General features: G+C 59.3%; 9 protein-coding genes across 9 annotated transcripts; 4 read left to right on the top strand and 5 right to left on the bottom strand.

Moving 5' to 3' along the window:
- Window positions 1–1,343: 1,343 nt before the first annotated feature.
- IUM83_10221 (Leucine-rich repeat, ribonuclease inhibitor subtype) lies at window positions 1,344–2,834 on the bottom strand (the record flags this gene model as incomplete). Its single annotated transcript, XM_067934710.1, has 1 exon — window positions 1,344–2,834. One exon carries the CDS (start codon window positions 2,832–2,834, stop codon window positions 1,344–1,346), a length of 1,491 nt encoding a protein of 496 aa, XP_067793012.1.
- A 1,591-nt stretch (window positions 2,835–4,425) lies between these two features.
- On the bottom strand, window positions 4,426–6,075 carry IUM83_10220 (Leucine-rich repeat, ribonuclease inhibitor subtype; the record flags this gene model as incomplete). Its single annotated transcript, XM_067934709.1, has 3 exons — window positions 4,426–5,093; window positions 5,164–5,257; window positions 5,344–6,075. The coding sequence occupies 3 exons, from the start codon at window positions 6,073–6,075 to the stop codon at window positions 4,426–4,428; spliced, it is 1,494 nt and encodes a 497-aa protein (XP_067793013.1).
- Window positions 6,076–7,028: 953 nt separating this feature from the next.
- On the bottom strand, window positions 7,029–10,130 carry IUM83_10219 (WD40 repeat protein; the record flags this gene model as incomplete). The annotated part of the gene is made up of 1 exon (XM_067934708.1): window positions 7,029–10,130. The coding sequence occupies one exon, from the start codon at window positions 10,128–10,130 to the stop codon at window positions 7,029–7,031; it is 3,102 nt and encodes a 1,033-aa protein (XP_067793136.1).
- Window positions 9,865–10,167, top strand: IUM83_10218 (uncharacterized protein; the record flags this gene model as incomplete). Its single annotated transcript, XM_067934707.1, has 1 exon — window positions 9,865–10,167. The coding sequence occupies one exon, from the start codon at window positions 9,865–9,867 to the stop codon at window positions 10,165–10,167; it is 303 nt and encodes a 100-aa protein (XP_067793038.1).
- Window positions 10,168–10,397: 230 nt separating this feature from the next.
- Window positions 10,398–11,447, top strand: IUM83_10217 (Glutamine cyclotransferase; the record flags this gene model as incomplete). Its single annotated transcript, XM_067934706.1, has 1 exon — window positions 10,398–11,447. The coding sequence occupies one exon, from the start codon at window positions 10,398–10,400 to the stop codon at window positions 11,445–11,447; it is 1,050 nt and encodes a 349-aa protein (XP_067793178.1).
- Window positions 11,448–11,609: 162 nt separating this feature from the next.
- Window positions 11,610–11,930, bottom strand: IUM83_10216 (sm-like protein LSM7; the record flags this gene model as incomplete). The annotated part of the gene is made up of 1 exon (XM_067934705.1): window positions 11,610–11,930. The coding sequence occupies one exon, from the start codon at window positions 11,928–11,930 to the stop codon at window positions 11,610–11,612; it is 321 nt and encodes a 106-aa protein (XP_067793177.1).
- A 104-nt stretch (window positions 11,931–12,034) lies between these two features.
- On the top strand, window positions 12,035–13,052 carry IUM83_10215 (COMM domain-containing protein 2; the record flags this gene model as incomplete). Its single annotated transcript, XM_067934704.1, has 6 exons — window positions 12,035–12,107; window positions 12,186–12,266; window positions 12,346–12,422; window positions 12,499–12,579; window positions 12,653–12,754; window positions 12,837–13,052. The coding sequence occupies 6 exons, from the start codon at window positions 12,035–12,037 to the stop codon at window positions 13,050–13,052; spliced, it is 630 nt and encodes a 209-aa protein (XP_067793026.1).
- A 73-nt stretch (window positions 13,053–13,125) lies between these two features.
- Window positions 13,126–13,498, bottom strand: IUM83_10214 (Glucan 1; the record flags this gene model as incomplete). The annotated part of the gene is made up of 2 exons (XM_067934703.1): window positions 13,126–13,299; window positions 13,385–13,498. 2 exons carry the CDS (start codon window positions 13,496–13,498, stop codon window positions 13,126–13,128), a joined length of 288 nt encoding a protein of 95 aa, XP_067793133.1.
- An 84-nt stretch (window positions 13,499–13,582) lies between these two features.
- IUM83_10213 (aspartyl/glutamyl-tRNA(Asn/Gln) amidotransferase, C subunit) lies at window positions 13,583–14,220 on the top strand (the record flags this gene model as incomplete). Its single annotated transcript, XM_067934702.1, has 3 exons — window positions 13,583–13,789; window positions 13,866–14,028; window positions 14,099–14,220. The coding sequence occupies 3 exons, from the start codon at window positions 13,583–13,585 to the stop codon at window positions 14,218–14,220; spliced, it is 492 nt and encodes a 163-aa protein (XP_067793142.1).
- Between the last annotated feature and the right edge of the window lie 31 nt (window positions 14,221–14,251).

The following is a 14,251-nucleotide window of genomic DNA, read 5'->3' as shown; positions in this document are numbered from 1 at the left end:
TATTGCCATTTGGACTACCTCCTGGCAGATTGCATCCTGTATCCGAGCTAATTCCACTGCAAACTTCTGTGAGGTTTTGTCGGCAAGATCCATAAGCATAGTTTCCTGGAATTCACGCATAGCAGCAGCATACAACTGACAGCGTGATTCTTCGTTAGCCATTGCGGATCGTTCAAATGCCTCCCGCCGTGCCTCCTCGGCGTCTTTTTCTTGAGCCTCGTATTCTTCTTGGAGCTGTTTTAGGAGTTGCGCTGCGTCTTCACGCTCCTTCTGGTGTCTAGCCTCGAGCTTTAAACGCCGCGATTCACGCGCTGCATGTTGTTTTGCGATTGCATCAAGGTCTTTTTGTGTATGCTCTGATTCGGCATCCGTAACGATACCATACTGCTGATCGGGTGAAGATGAAGTGACGACATCGACCAAACCGGAAGTGTTTGGAGATTCTGCGCAATGGTCGACCTGACATGGCTGAGAGCATCCAATTTTTCCTTCGATGTTTTCTGCTCCCTGCCCCACCCCACAGTCGGCGTCTGAGCTCGATGCTATTGTCTTTTTCTCTTGAACAGTGAGGTGGGCCTCGATATCTCCAGCGTTATTGGGCTGATTTACGCTGCCGTCGTTGCTCTCAACAACTGCAGACATATTGCTCTGTTCTAGCAGTTGATCATCAAATTCAGGACTTGATCGATCTGCCACATCGAACATTTGAGGCTGCGCTACATCCTTTTGGTTGGGTAGCTGTGACGGCCGAGGTGGCGGCTTCGCATCAAGGATGGATGCACGAATGTCATACAAGTCTTCATGAATCGGGTGAAAAAAATCACGATCAATGCGCTCGACACTTTGAAGCAAAAGTTCCCAAGCAGTGGTTGGAACCTGTTGATCGATCCCTATTCCAAGGTCGTTTTCACAGTTGTGGATGGACAGTTCCTGCAGCTCATCATCATCGGATGAAGTTTTGCTCACCTGCTGCAGCACCTTATCGAGGTCTAAACGCACGTAGTCCATCTCGAGTTCTTCGTTGTTACTCATCCAGCCGGCACGGTCGTAGCCATGGTCAACACATTCATCAAAGCCGACATCCGTAGCGGATAACAATGCCAATTCTTCTGCTAGCTCTCGTTCAAGTACTCGACGCTCTTCTTCCTCGTCTTCACCCTGGCTGGAAACAGCCATCGTTCAAGCCGCAATATACTTATCGCAACTCAGAAGCGTGCGCTACACGCTCCGCATTGCATTGATCGAGCAGGACAATGCAGACGAACGAGGCAGTGCACTATCCAACGCACCTCTATTTATACGTTAATTCATTGTGCTGTTGCGTATTTGGTCATAAATATCGTCTAGTGCTCTTGCTCTACTTCCATCAGTTCTACTTCGCCTTCCTCTGTTTCCTCCCCCTCGTCCTCGTCCTCGTCTTCTTCTTCATTATTATCAATGGCATCACCAATCGTTGCCACAAAGCCTTGACGTGCACACAAAGCAATGGTGATGGCATGGAATCCGTCGCAGGAGATAAAGTTTTCCTGCAACTTGAGTGTGCGAAGCCCCGCAAGCCCCAACACATTGAAGTTCTCAGGCACGCGCTCGTCTTCAGACAAAGCCTTCCACTCCCCATCCATGCTGTCGCAAAAGCTCATGTCTGTCACAGGATCGTCTAGCAAATCTGCGAGCGCCAATGCGTCCGTGTCGGTCAGGATGTTGCGGCTCAGGTCCAGCACCTGCAGCTCGTCGAACGATTCGACCACTTCAAGTAGAGCGCGGCACCCCGTTTCGCCCATGAAGTTGTTGCGTACCGTAAGCGTCTGCAGGTGCTGGAAGAATGAGTGTCTTGAATCGAACAGATCAGCGAGCTGCTCGATGCCGCGGTCGCCTAGGAACGTAGCATCAAGCACCAAGTGCTTGAGTGGTTTCCGTGCTCCTTGGTACACTTTCGGGTCGGCCAGAGCTCGCAACGCCAGAAACACTCCTTCACTCTCCGCTGCGAAGTCAAACGGGGCGAGGAGCTCCAGTCTCTCCAAGGACGTGCACGCTCCTTCGTCCAGCGCTTTCGAGGCTTCGCGCACCAGTTGGTGTCCAAACGACGTCGTGGCGAGCGAGGCCATGTACGTCGCGGCCGTGAGCGCGCGTGGGAACACGACACCGGCCTTGAGGTGCATCTGGTTGGCTTGGTTCGAGATCGTGAGGCTCGTGAGGTTCTTGCACTCGTGCAGCAGAGTGGACAGGCCGCTCGCCGCGCCGTCGCCGCGGTTGCGGGTCTCCGTAGCGGAAGCCGCCGCGGCGTCGATATGCAGCGTCCGCACGAACGAGGGCGCGTGCAAGTACAGGAACTTGTTGACTGCTCGGCAGCGTAGGACGTCCTTGCCGTCCAGGAAGCTGCACACCTGGTGCAGTAGGTCCAGGTTGCTGTTGAGCACGCAGCCCCTGGCGCCGACGCTGCAGCTGCGGATCTCGTCATCCGAGATCGAGAGCCGCGGGCGGTGGCGCTTGGCGGCGGAGGCTCGGATGGCCGTCATGACGGCCTCGCTGGGGTCGGTGTCCGCGCGCTTGCGCTTGTAGTGGGTCACGAGGCCCTGCACGCGCCGCTCGAGCGACGGCTGGTGCAGGTACTCGCTGAGCGAGCCGGCCGAGTGGTAGAGCATCCACTCGAGCCGCTGCAGCAGCGACGGACTGGCGCCCATGTCCTCGCGCGCCTGGAGGATCGGGTGGTGCAGCGCCAGCGCCGGGTGGTTGCGCAGCCTCGCTATCATGATCTTGCGCACCTGCACGTCGGTCGGGTCGTGCCACGTCGGCGCGGAGGCGAACGCTGCGGCCTCGTGGGCAGTGGAGACCATGGCGCGGCGGCGGTTATTGCAGTGGTTGAGTGCGGATTGAGGTTTGATGCGCTGCGGCTGACGCGTTGCGGTGTGGTGGCGGAGTCGACGCCACTTGCGAGGCAGTCGGCTGGTTGAGGAATGCCCGAGAGCCCGAGGGCTACGCGTGACGCGGATGATGAAGTGGACTCTGACCGCTGAAATACGTATGCACAAAGTCTGTAAAAGAAACCAGACGGCGGTGCGATTAGTGCATTTTTTTCGTGTGACGACGGTTATCGTTGTAGAAAGGATCACGAGACGCAGGGATGCTGGGATTTTTAGAGGAAAGAATGATTTTGGGATTACGCGGAAAGTAATCTGAAGTATTTCAGATGGAAGGTATCACGTGTACGCAGAGAACATAAGGATACGCAGCTGGTGGACGTGTCTTTTGAAGCGCAAGTGTTCAAGTCGCACCTGACTTTGAGCAGCTCCTCGCCAAGCAGCCTCCCTAGCTTCGCCTGCTGGTGGGCGACGCAACGCAGCGCCGCCTGTATCAGACGACATGGCTTCGGCAAATTTGTCCGCTGCTGGTTGGCACCCATGTGCGGCGATGGCTTCGCTCCTGAGCTCCCAAACTCCGAGCAATGTGGCGAGTGGCCCCGACACTTCTGAAGATAAGAAGATATTTTCTTGTGATTAAAATTTTAGGGCATCGTTGTCGTGTGAGCAGTTAACCAGCATCGCCCGCGCTCTCTCCGAATCGCCATGTTAGATTTTTGCCGGCGTTTCAGAACGCTCGCCGCAACATCCCGTAAGCGTGCTGGCTGGACTCACGCTTGCTCCTCGTAACACCAGCACGGATGGCGACCATGAGTTATCATGAAGAGCAGTAGCCGTAAATAACGTATCGCCATTGAGGCTTGCATCGAGGTAAAGAGGCATGCAACCGAGATTGCAGGAGCGCGTATTCATCCGCCGGTGCTTATGCCTCGGGCACCGCTACAGAGCCTTGATTCAAGTCGATGCGGCCAGGAATTCAGAGAAACGCGGTGTCAAATGTCTCCGAGTCAAATCCCGATGCACTGCATGTGCCTCCGGGTGCACTCACTCCAGTGGAACCCTGCGACGAGGGGATAGCGTGGTGGTCCGCCCACGTGCACAGCGCTGCAGGTCCATTCGGAGCAGGGATCCGCATAATCGGTGGACCGCAGGCGTCCGTCGCAGATGGAGGAATTCAGCCGAGGAAAGATACTACGATGTAACGAGCTGCAACGAGAAGAATAAAGCAAAATGTTTAGTAAAATGTTTTGCTGGATTTTTTCTATTCAGATTTGGAGCTCCAGAATCGTATACAGCGAGAAAACCGAGTCCCATACAACCCAACGCAATACTTCCTTGCACAAAGCCATTCGACGCCCAAACCGATGTCGTGACGTTTCGGTGTAAGCATCAGATTTGGAAGGGGAGGTTCAGGTGGTCGCAACCGTGCGTTTTTCTCGCCAATCGCGACTGGCGTCCCACTGTCAGTATTACGAAATCGTGAGTCGCGCGTTGTGATCGTTGCTGCATGGCATCGAGTTGATGGTCTCTTTACACTGCGCTCGCTTCCTATGTTACACGCGGACGATCAAGAGGGTATCAGGCGCGCATTGAGCGCCGAGGACAGTGCCTCGAGCCCCTCCTGGCCGATGAAGTTGTCCTGCAGCAGCAGCGTGCGCAGCCGGACAGCTTGAGGCGGCACGGATCGGCGCCACCGCGGCTGGACGTCTTCGTGGTCGTTGTAACACTCGCTCTGCTCAAGAAGTGGGCTGGATGACTTGAGGTCGTCCGTGCGACTTGATATCCAATCTGCGAGCGCAAGGGCGTCCAAATCCGTGAGGATGTTGCCGCTCATATCCAGCACGCGGAGCGCTGGTAAACACTGCAGCATGCGCAGCAGCGCCTGGCAGCCAGCCTCGCCGATGAAGTTGTTCCGAAGCACAAGCGTCTTCAACAAGCCGAAGCAGTTCGTGCAGGAGCGGTCTGCAGTCTGTTCAAAGACATCCGCCAGACGGTTCAGGCGCGCGTCGCCCAGGTAGGTCGAGTCGAGTCGCAGGTACTTGAGCGGCCCGGCAGCGACCGCTCCTCTCGGTGCTGTGGATCCGCGTCGTCTTCCTGTCGCGAAGGCCTCGAGACACTTCAACACATCGTCGCTCTCGGCGAAGTAGTCGAGGGGCGAGCCGAGATCCAGCTCCTGCAGCTCTGGGCACGCGCCTCGCTCGAATGCGCGTGTGATGTCTCGGAGCAAGAGCTCACCTGCGACGACGCCGTTGGCAGATCTACCGTCTTGACGCGTTGGACGGCTGAACGAAGGTCGACGATGCACCATGGTCCGCGCGGTTCGTCTGACGGATGCGTCTACCTCGACACAGACGTCGTAATCCCGCAACTTGCTGGTTACCACGAGGCTGGTGAGCTTGCTGCAGCGAAGCAGCAAGGTTGTCAGTGTACCGCTCGAGAAATGCTGCAGAGCTGGCGAGTGCGTTTCGAGATGCAGCGTACTCACCATCCTGGGTGCGTTGTCGGACAGGAACCGGTTCACGGAGCGAAGCTGCAGCACGGTCCGCCCGGACAGAAAGCTCAACACGAGCGCTACGAGGTTGTTGTCGTTCTCCAGCATAAACACACTTCTGTCGCGAAAGGGTCTGCTGTTGTGACTCGATACCTGTGCCTGCTCTTCCAACCGCTGGCGCTTCTTATCAAGTTCGTCACTGCTGGTGCCACCAATATCTCGATATCGTTTGCTGCTGCTGTTTCTGGTCGTATTTGCGGCCTGTTGCTGTCTGTGCTCGATGGCGACCTTCGGTTCCAGCTGCGTGACGAGCGCCTGCACTCGGCGCTCCAAGGACTGTTCGTGAGTGTATTCATGCATCGAGTGGGCGGCGTTGTAGAGCATCCACTCGAGTCGCTGTACGAGCGAGGGCACCACGACGGTGCTGCCGTTGCTGGCGGCGGCGGTGCACTTGGTCCCGGCGAGTACCGGGTGCAGTCGTCGCAGCCGCAGCATCATGAGCTTGCGCGTGAGCCGGTCGTCGACATTGTTGTGCCAGGACCGTCCTCGGGGAATGGAGCGCGCCAGCACTCGCGACGACGACGACGAAGGCGAGGTTGCAGGTGGAGGAGCGTGGTGTGGCATGCGACTTGGCGGGCTCCCGGCCAGTTCGGGAATGAGGAGCTGCACCAGACGGACGGACACTGCTGACGCCGTGGACCCGAGCTTCAAGAGCGTCGTCGTCATCGATAGGCGGTGGGTGGAAAACTAGCAGGTGCCGGCCGGCATCCCAGAATCCGGTACGCGTTGCATCGATAGGCGCTGGTGCTTGACGAGCTGCTCGTGTACCCACGGGTACTTCGAACTCGAAGCGATAGCGCGATCGATCGCCTGATAGCTTCATTCATTCGGGGCGTTGTGCTGGCCGTTAGCTGCGAGTTCTTGCGCGGGCGGCGTTGCCGTGAGCATGGTGCGAGGTGATCATGGCAGTGGCTTGAGATTTAGATCGAGTTGGCAGCAGCAGAGAGCGTGCGAGTTGAACACCTAGTTTACCGGGTATTTTCTGGGCATAACACGTCATGAGCCCAGCGATTGAAAACTTCGCGGCGGAGCCGGCAGCGCCGAGGCGCTTGCACCGGGCGCTGATGTGTTCGCTGCTCCGACTTGGCGCCTGGCTAATAACCCAGCGTGGATACGTGGTACGAGTTGTACCTCCTTGAATCTCGAATGGCTACAGTTTGGCCGCAACTTGACCACGTTGCAGTGCATGAAGCAGGACAGGCAGCGTACACTCACGTTTTTAAAGCCACCCTGGCCAGCCAATGCACAGCTAGCTGCGCCGAGTCTGCCAGGCTGGGTTGACGCGTATTGCACGCCTACAACTGAGGTCTCAGGTCACACCGGAGACGGACAATAATACCACCAGCACCGTCCGCGTTGCCCTTTGCCTGCGCACCGTCCAAGTTGAACCCACCGATCTAGCTGCGAGTACTATGCCGGCCCGAGTGTATCCTAAGCAAGTCATTACGCGACCGCCCGATGGCTGCACGCACGCACTCATCCGGCGCTTGCACGTTTCCTCTGTTCGTCCAAATGCTGCTATATTATTATAGTTTGACGCGTGACGACCCACCGCGCTCTCTGCGCGACGATCGCCACCCTTAGCTTAGCCTTCCGTCTGCAGCGTTGAAAGCTGCTTTCTACTTCTTCCACGTCGACGACCGGCGCTGCTTCTTGGCGGGCGGCGGCGACGCGAACTTGGCCAGCCGCTGCAGACCCGTCTTCTTGTTACCCGAGGGCGACGCCGTGGAACCGCCGGGCTTCTTCAGGAACGGGTTCGCCGGCGCCACGGACCGTTCCACGCGTGCGGCAGCGGCAGTGGAACTGGAACTGCTGGTCTTGCTCCGGCTCGAGGCGGCCGCCTTCGGAGAGCCCAGCGCCTTGTCCTCCTCCGCTGCATCAACCGAGGCCGAGTCCTCGGCGGCGTGATGCTGCTCCTCGCGGGGCGGCGACGCCGGCGGTCGGGACAGGATGCTGCGCGCTCGACGAAGCGGTTCCACTTCTTGAGGTTCGGGAACTTCTTCCTCCTGGAAGGACGAGCGGTACGAAGTTGGCTGTCGGCGCGGCTGCGAGGCCGCCTGCATGGCCGCCTCCTGCTCCAGCCGCCTCGGCTCCTCGAACTTGACGCGGAAGAGCTCGTAAAGCTGCGACTGCAGCTGGCGCAGCTGGAAGTGGATGGCGAGCTTCTGCGCGATCTGGTGAGACTTCTCCAGGTGTAGGCACTTGGCCAGGTCCAGCACGCGCGCGGGCTCGTCGTTCGTGCATGCCGTCTTCATCATCAGAATCAGCGCCTTGTCCATCTCAGCCTGCTCGTGCACCACTTGGTCCGCGACGTGGTCAGCGTTCATCTCGTTGGCGATGGCCTCAAGCCCACACAGCCGCACGTTCTGCCACATGGGGCCATTGGACGCATCCTCGTTCTTCTTCGACGTCTTCGGGAAGGACGCTGTGCGCAGGGGGAAGGTGCCGGGCACGGGGCGGTGGTTGCCGCGCAGCTTGGGAGCCCGAGCACCTTTCTCCAGCGGGAAGTACAACAGCGAATCGTTGACAACACCCAAGGTGAACACGCCGTGGCGGTCCTCGGGCTTCTTCTGCAGCGCGTTGCCCACGCAGCCGATCGGGAACCAGTTCCAGCCTGTACTCGCCGACAGCGCCTGCACGCACGAGAACGAGTCGACGGAGTACAGGATCTGGCGGTCATCAAAGCCCAGCCACGTTAGCTTCGACCAGTTCGATGCGTCCTCGCGCATCATCTCGTTCTCCTTGTGCGACGCGAAGACATCGCGCGGTGGAGGTGTCATGGGCAGATCGCCCTTCGAGACCAGCGCGACCCGCTCGCGCGACGAGTCCACCTGGATGCGTACGAGCTGGTAGAGCATTTGCCCGTGCATACCCTGGTACACAACGGCCAACATAGATTCCTTCGCCGTCATGGTCACGACGCGGCCAGGCAGACGCAACAGGGCGTAGTCGATGCCGCTGGCTGTGTAGATTCGCAGGGTCTGCAATGAGGTTGCCACAGCGCAGAAGTCACGGCCGGCGGCTATGCACTCTGCGTCCTCACCCTCGGGCAAGGTCTTGTGCCAGGAGCTGTTGCTGGCCCAAGACTCAAACGGACGGTAGAACACAAAGCTGCTGATAACGTCGCTTTCGTTAGAGCCTGCTTCGAGGTCCTCCCAGTCTTCACGAGCACGTCGGGGCACAGCAAAAACGGCACCATAGTCATCCAGGAATGCCATGGAAAACATGTAGTTGTCGTTGAACTTGAATCCACGTCGGGACTTGTCAGTAAATTCCACCTTCACCAGGTTTTCACTCATGCTTGCTCCACGGATCACCTCGATCTCTCCCTCCGGCGTCCACGCCAGCAACGACGTAGCACTGCTGCTGCGTCCAGTTGGGTCCATTACGCTGCCGGGCTGGAAGGGCTCAGTGACGGTGCGCAGAGGAGAAACCTCCTGGTGCGAGGACCTGACCGTAGTTCCAGCGGACACTGAGACGTCCTCGTCTTCAACTTGGTCGTCATTTGCAGCATTCGCAGCCGCACCAAAGCCAAAGCTGGCCTTGATGGCCTCCACTCGCGCCTCGTTGTCATCATCGAAGCTCACCTCTTCCTCATCCTCATCGTCGTGCTTTCCGTCCACTTCAGCTTCATCTTCCACAAACGACGACGCCATCAAGCTCTTCTTACGCGGCTGTGAGGACTTGACCGGCGCATTGGCTGCCGCAGCAGTCGACATCCCAACTGTGTGTTGCGGGGGCGTGTGTCCCGCCGGGATCACATCTTTCACGAACGCCAGCTTGCCGCCAGTGTGGTAGACGACGAGCGCGTTGCTCTTGTTGGCGAACTGCACCCCCAGCGCCAGGTAGTCGATCTTGAACGAGCGCAGCACAGTCTGCGTCTCCAGCTCCCACACGAACACCTCCTTCGCGCACGTGACAGCCGCCAAGTACTGTCCATTGGGCGAGAAGGCCAGGATGTCCACATCCGCCGCCGTGCTCCTGCCGATAGGGAGCATCAGTCTGCCCTTGGACACCCACGAATCCCTCTCAAACAGCTCGACAATGCCCTTATCCATGGGCACCGCCAGCAACTTGCCGTTGTCTCCCGGCTGCCACGCGCAGCGCAGCAGCACGTCGTCATGCCGGATGTCTCCGTGCTTTACGTCGAAGCGCTTGGCCTCCGTGGCTCGCTGCGCCGCCGCGTCCAGCGCGAAGACGCGCACCGTGGCGTCCTCGCTGCTGGCGCACAGATACTTCTCCTGCGGGTCCAGCACCACGCTCTTGACGGCGCCCGCGGCCCCCTCGGCCAGGATCACGCTCTCCGTGTTGCTGCGCAGCAGCACGCGCACTACGGGCTCGTCGTCAGCGATGGCCACGAACTGCGTCGAGCACGCGACCTGGCGGATTGCGACGGTGGAGCGGCGCAGCAGCTGGTCGAGCTGGCAGTCGGGCGGCAGGCTGTAGGACGCCACGTTGCTGTCGTCGTCCGACGCGATGAGCACGTGGCTCTGCTCGGGCGTCACGGCGAAGGACGGCACGAAGCCCTCGCACACCTCGGCCTGGAACACGGAGCTCTCGCTGGCCAGGTCCGTCACGTACAGCACGCCGTCCTCGCCGCTCGTGAACACGACGTCGCGGCCCGCGGGCACTTGCCCGTCCTTCATGGCGCGCAACGTCGTCACCAGCTGCATGGCGCCCTTGCCGTTCACGTTCACGGCGATCTCCCGCATCGTCTCCATGGTGACCGGAGCCTTTGGCGGTGCGAAGCTCGAATGACGTCGCAGTTCCCGCCATTTTTGGCTGAAATCTCGATAAAGTACGATTATTACATGATAATGTTACGGATGCTGCATTCGTAGGAGTTGGTGCGCGTGTTTAATGTCGTTTTGATACGGATGCAGCATTCGTGGCAGTTGAATTTTGAACTTTCAGTGCGTCAGAGCGCCAGGAGCTCAGACTGTCGACCCGATTGAGGCCTTCGCCACCCCCTTGCTTGACGTGAAGAGATGGCGCGCAACCAGGTCTCCCGACGTCCGCGGCGGCGAGACAAGGCGCTGGCAGCGGCACAAGCCAAACAGCTCGAGGCTGCAGCGCAGGACGCGACGCGGGACGAAGAAGTCGGGATGCTGCCACGTCTCCTGGTGCGCGTCGGCGTGGTCGCTGTCATCATCGCGTTCGTTGCCGTTGTGCTGGCTCTGGGGGCCACGCCAGCGAAGGAGACGCCGGCACCGACGCCAGCACGCAACCTGAGTCCGTCGGAGGAGGCGCGCGTCAAGGCGAGAGTCGAGCGGAAGGCTGCGGCGCGGCCCACGGTCGACGTGCTGGCCAAGTACCCGCACGACACGGCGGCGTTCACGCAGGGCTTCACGGTGGTCAACCGCGGCCACAACAAGATCTTCATTGAATCGACCGGGCTGTACGGAGAGTCGAGCCTGCGTCACGTGGACATTGAGAGCGGCAAGGTACTCAAGCAGTACGACCTGCCCAAAGAGCTCTTCGGTGAAGGTGTTACGGCGGGGCCCAACGACGAGCTGGTCATGCTGACATGGAAGAGCAAGACTGGCCTCGTGTTCGACCTAGACGTGGCCGCTGACAGCAACGATGACGGCTTCACGCTGAGGCGCGAGTTTGCCTTCGACACCGTCACGGGCGAAGGCTGGGGCATCACTTACGACGGCGAGGAGTTCGTGGTCTCGGACGGCTCGTCGACGCTCATGTTCTGGGACCCGGCGACGATGGAGGAGGTGCGCAGCGTGGACGTCTCGATGTACGACGGTGCGCAGAAGATTTCGCAGATCAATGAACTCGAGTTCGCCAAGGGCTTCATCTACGCAAACGTGTGGTACCACCCGTACGTGCTGAAGATCGACCCGGAGACCGGCGGCATCGTCACCATGTTCGACCTGTCCAAGCTCGTGGCGGACGCTGGCGTGGACGTGTCCTCCGGCGCCGTGCTCAACGGCATCGCGTACGACGCTGAGGAAGACGTGTTCTACATCACGGGCAAGCTCTGGGGCGCCGTCTACAAGGTGCGTCTCGTGGACCCTGTGCAGTAACAAGCTGCCGACAGCAATATAGAAAATAAAATAAAAACAATAGAGTGCGCTGTATGTAGGCAGCACCGTGAGCCACCGCGCAGCACGAATAGTATCTTGGGGTAGTCTTATCTAGGCTTTACGACGGATGCTGCTGCTCTCCTAGCGCTGCCTCGAGCCCTCCTACCCCTCCTGCTGCAGGAACGGGTTGGGGATCTCGGCCGTGCCGTCCACGGGGGACACGAGCATGACGGACGTGCCTCTGCACACCACGAGGCCGACCTTGCGCGTGTCGTCCGTGATGCGGTACTCGTCGTTCGGGTCGCGCAGGAACTCGACGCAGTCGTCCAGCACCAGGTTCACCAGCTGGTCGTAGCCCTTGAGCGTGCCCGTGACCTCGCGGCCGCCGTGGAACTTGACGCGCACCTCCTGGTCGATGTACTTGGCCAGGTCCAGGATCGGGTCCTTTCGGCTGCCGCCGCCGCTCGCGCCGTTCGCCGCCATCGTCTCTTTACGGGCGAATTGTATGGGAATGACAGCGCGGCGCTGTCATTGGCGGAAACTCGCCTCTCCTCAGACGGAATCAGACGGATCCATCTTCTACCAGCATGAGCAGGAGCTTCGCCGCGGACGAGCGCGTGCTGGAGGCCGTGGCGCAGACCTGCGCGCTGTCGGCGGAGAGTAAGTGGCTACAGATGTGGACGACAAGGTGCAGAAAGCTGGTGCGCGTGGCTCATTGCGTTGCGTTGCTGGGGGCAGATTTCGCGGCGGTGTGCAAGCTGGCGGTGCGGCTTTTTGGCTCGGAGAAGCAGAGCAAGCGGCGGCTCACGCGCACGGCCTGTGGGTGCAGTGCATGCAGTCGTGACTTGCCTATTCTACGCGTTGCACGTGCTGAATCGCTGCTGCTGCTGATTTGTAGCGGCGTCGGGATGGGAGACTGAGCAGGTGGAGCAGGCGGTGCTCGCCATCGCGAAGATCCTCATGGACGGTGCTAAGGTGAGAGCAGTGCGTGCGGGCAATAGAGAATGGGGTGCTGCCACTGAACGCGTTGATCGCGACTGAAATGGTGCAGGCTGAAATGTCAGAGCGTGCCTTTCGGCTGGTATTGAAGGGGATGACGCTGCCAGAACAACACGTAGAAGTCCTCGCGCAGGTTCGAGTTTGCAGGTCGCTTCTCTGTTGAAAATTGAAGCGTCACTCGATAGTCGTGTCTGTTGTGTGCTCAGATATACGAAGCGCACGAGAAGGATATTCGAGAGTGCGCCTCCAGAGAATCACGAACGAGCGTGCCGCACTATCGCAACTTGGAGTGGCGAATCGACCTCGAGGTGAGAATTTAATCGACAGGACGCTGTTTCTTCCTTCGGGTGACTAAACGACAACTTACCGTGCTCGTCTGCGCCTCGACAGCTCGGCACGCGCTTCCACCGCAACAAGCCGAAGCCCATTGTGACGCTTCGCCTGGACACTGCCACACAACCGAGCAGCTCCAGCGTGCCAAAAATTCAATCCACGTGTGTCCGCGTAGACTACGACGGCCTCAAACTCATGCAGCGCCAGCTCGAGACCGCGTTAAAAGAGGTCGACTCCGTGCACTGCAGCCGTATCCAGCGATACATGCACTGAGTACTGCACCCAGCAAAGAACTCCAGTCAAGTATGAGCAACGACATCACACGCAAATTGCCCCCGCGGTGCTATCATTTGTCCTTGTTCCGGTCGGCTAGATACTGCTCCTTCGTCTTGGTGAAGGCCGTCACTTGGTCCAGCTGCTGCTTGGACTCGCTCGAGATGCCGTCCTTCTGCAGCAGCAGCTCGGCGAACTTGGCCTGCTTCTTCTTCCTGGTGTCCAGGTCCGGTCTGATTTTCGACTCCTGCTCAAATGCAGTCAGCCAGCCATTCGAGTCTCCAGCCCCACACACTGCAGCTCCCTTCGCGCTGGTTGCACGCCGCACGTACCACGTCGCGACGGATCTCCTCGTCCGATTTGGGGTCCCAGTACGCGTAGCACAGCGCGATGGGGATGCCGAAGCGCAGCGAGTAGTCGATCAGCATCTTGGACACCTTCACCATGGTCGCCTCGTGCGCGTTCAGTATGCAAACTCCAAGTCTAAAATCGGACTTAGGCCGCTCCCAGCCGCACATTCCGACATCATCATGGCGATCGCCAGGCAGCTCCGTGGCGCGGCTCGCCGAGCTCTGCGCGCTTCTGCTGCTCGGTGCTTGAGCTCTGCAGCGACTCCGCTGCCCGAGGGCCTCCGCGAGATCACCAGCGTGCCGCGCACACCGTCCTGGTCGCTCAAGGAGCTGCACCAGGCCGGAACACAGCTTAATGCCGCGGATACCGTGCTGACTGAGGAGAAGGTTGGATAGAGAGAGGGTTGCAGAGGGGTGTGCAATGGCTGGAGGCTGACAGGAGTGTTGTTGTGCTGTGTGGCAGCTTCGTGAGCTGGCGGAGCTGTGCCATCTGCACGTGGAGGACGAGAAGCTCCCGGGGCTGCTCAAGGACGTGGAGTCCATCATCCAGTGCACCAAGACCATCCAGGCCATGACGCTCAACGAGAACATCGACGACGTGTACGCCAAGAGCGACTTCGACGCCGGTACGCTGAGATTGAGTGAGTGTTGTGCTGGAAATGTGGGCTTACGTACGTACTCGTGGTCGGGTTGCAGGTGTGGTGGCTCCGCTTCGAGAGGACGTCGTCACGGAAGGAGACTGCGCGGAGCAGGTGTTGGCGAACGCTGCAGAGAAGTCTGGCTACTACTTCAAGGTGCCCAAGGTGCTGCAGGACTAAGCAGGTCATCGACAACACAATAGAGGAGGAG

The sequence above is a fragment of the Phytophthora cinnamomi genome, assembly GCF_018691715.1.
Source record: "Phytophthora cinnamomi strain GKB4 chromosome Unknown Contig30, whole genome shotgun sequence".
In the NCBI taxonomy this organism is placed as follows: Eukaryota; Oomycota; class Peronosporomycetes; order Peronosporales; family Peronosporaceae; genus Phytophthora; species Phytophthora cinnamomi.
Note: the sequence above shows the minus strand (reverse complement) of the source record. Positions and strands in the feature narration are given on the sequence as shown.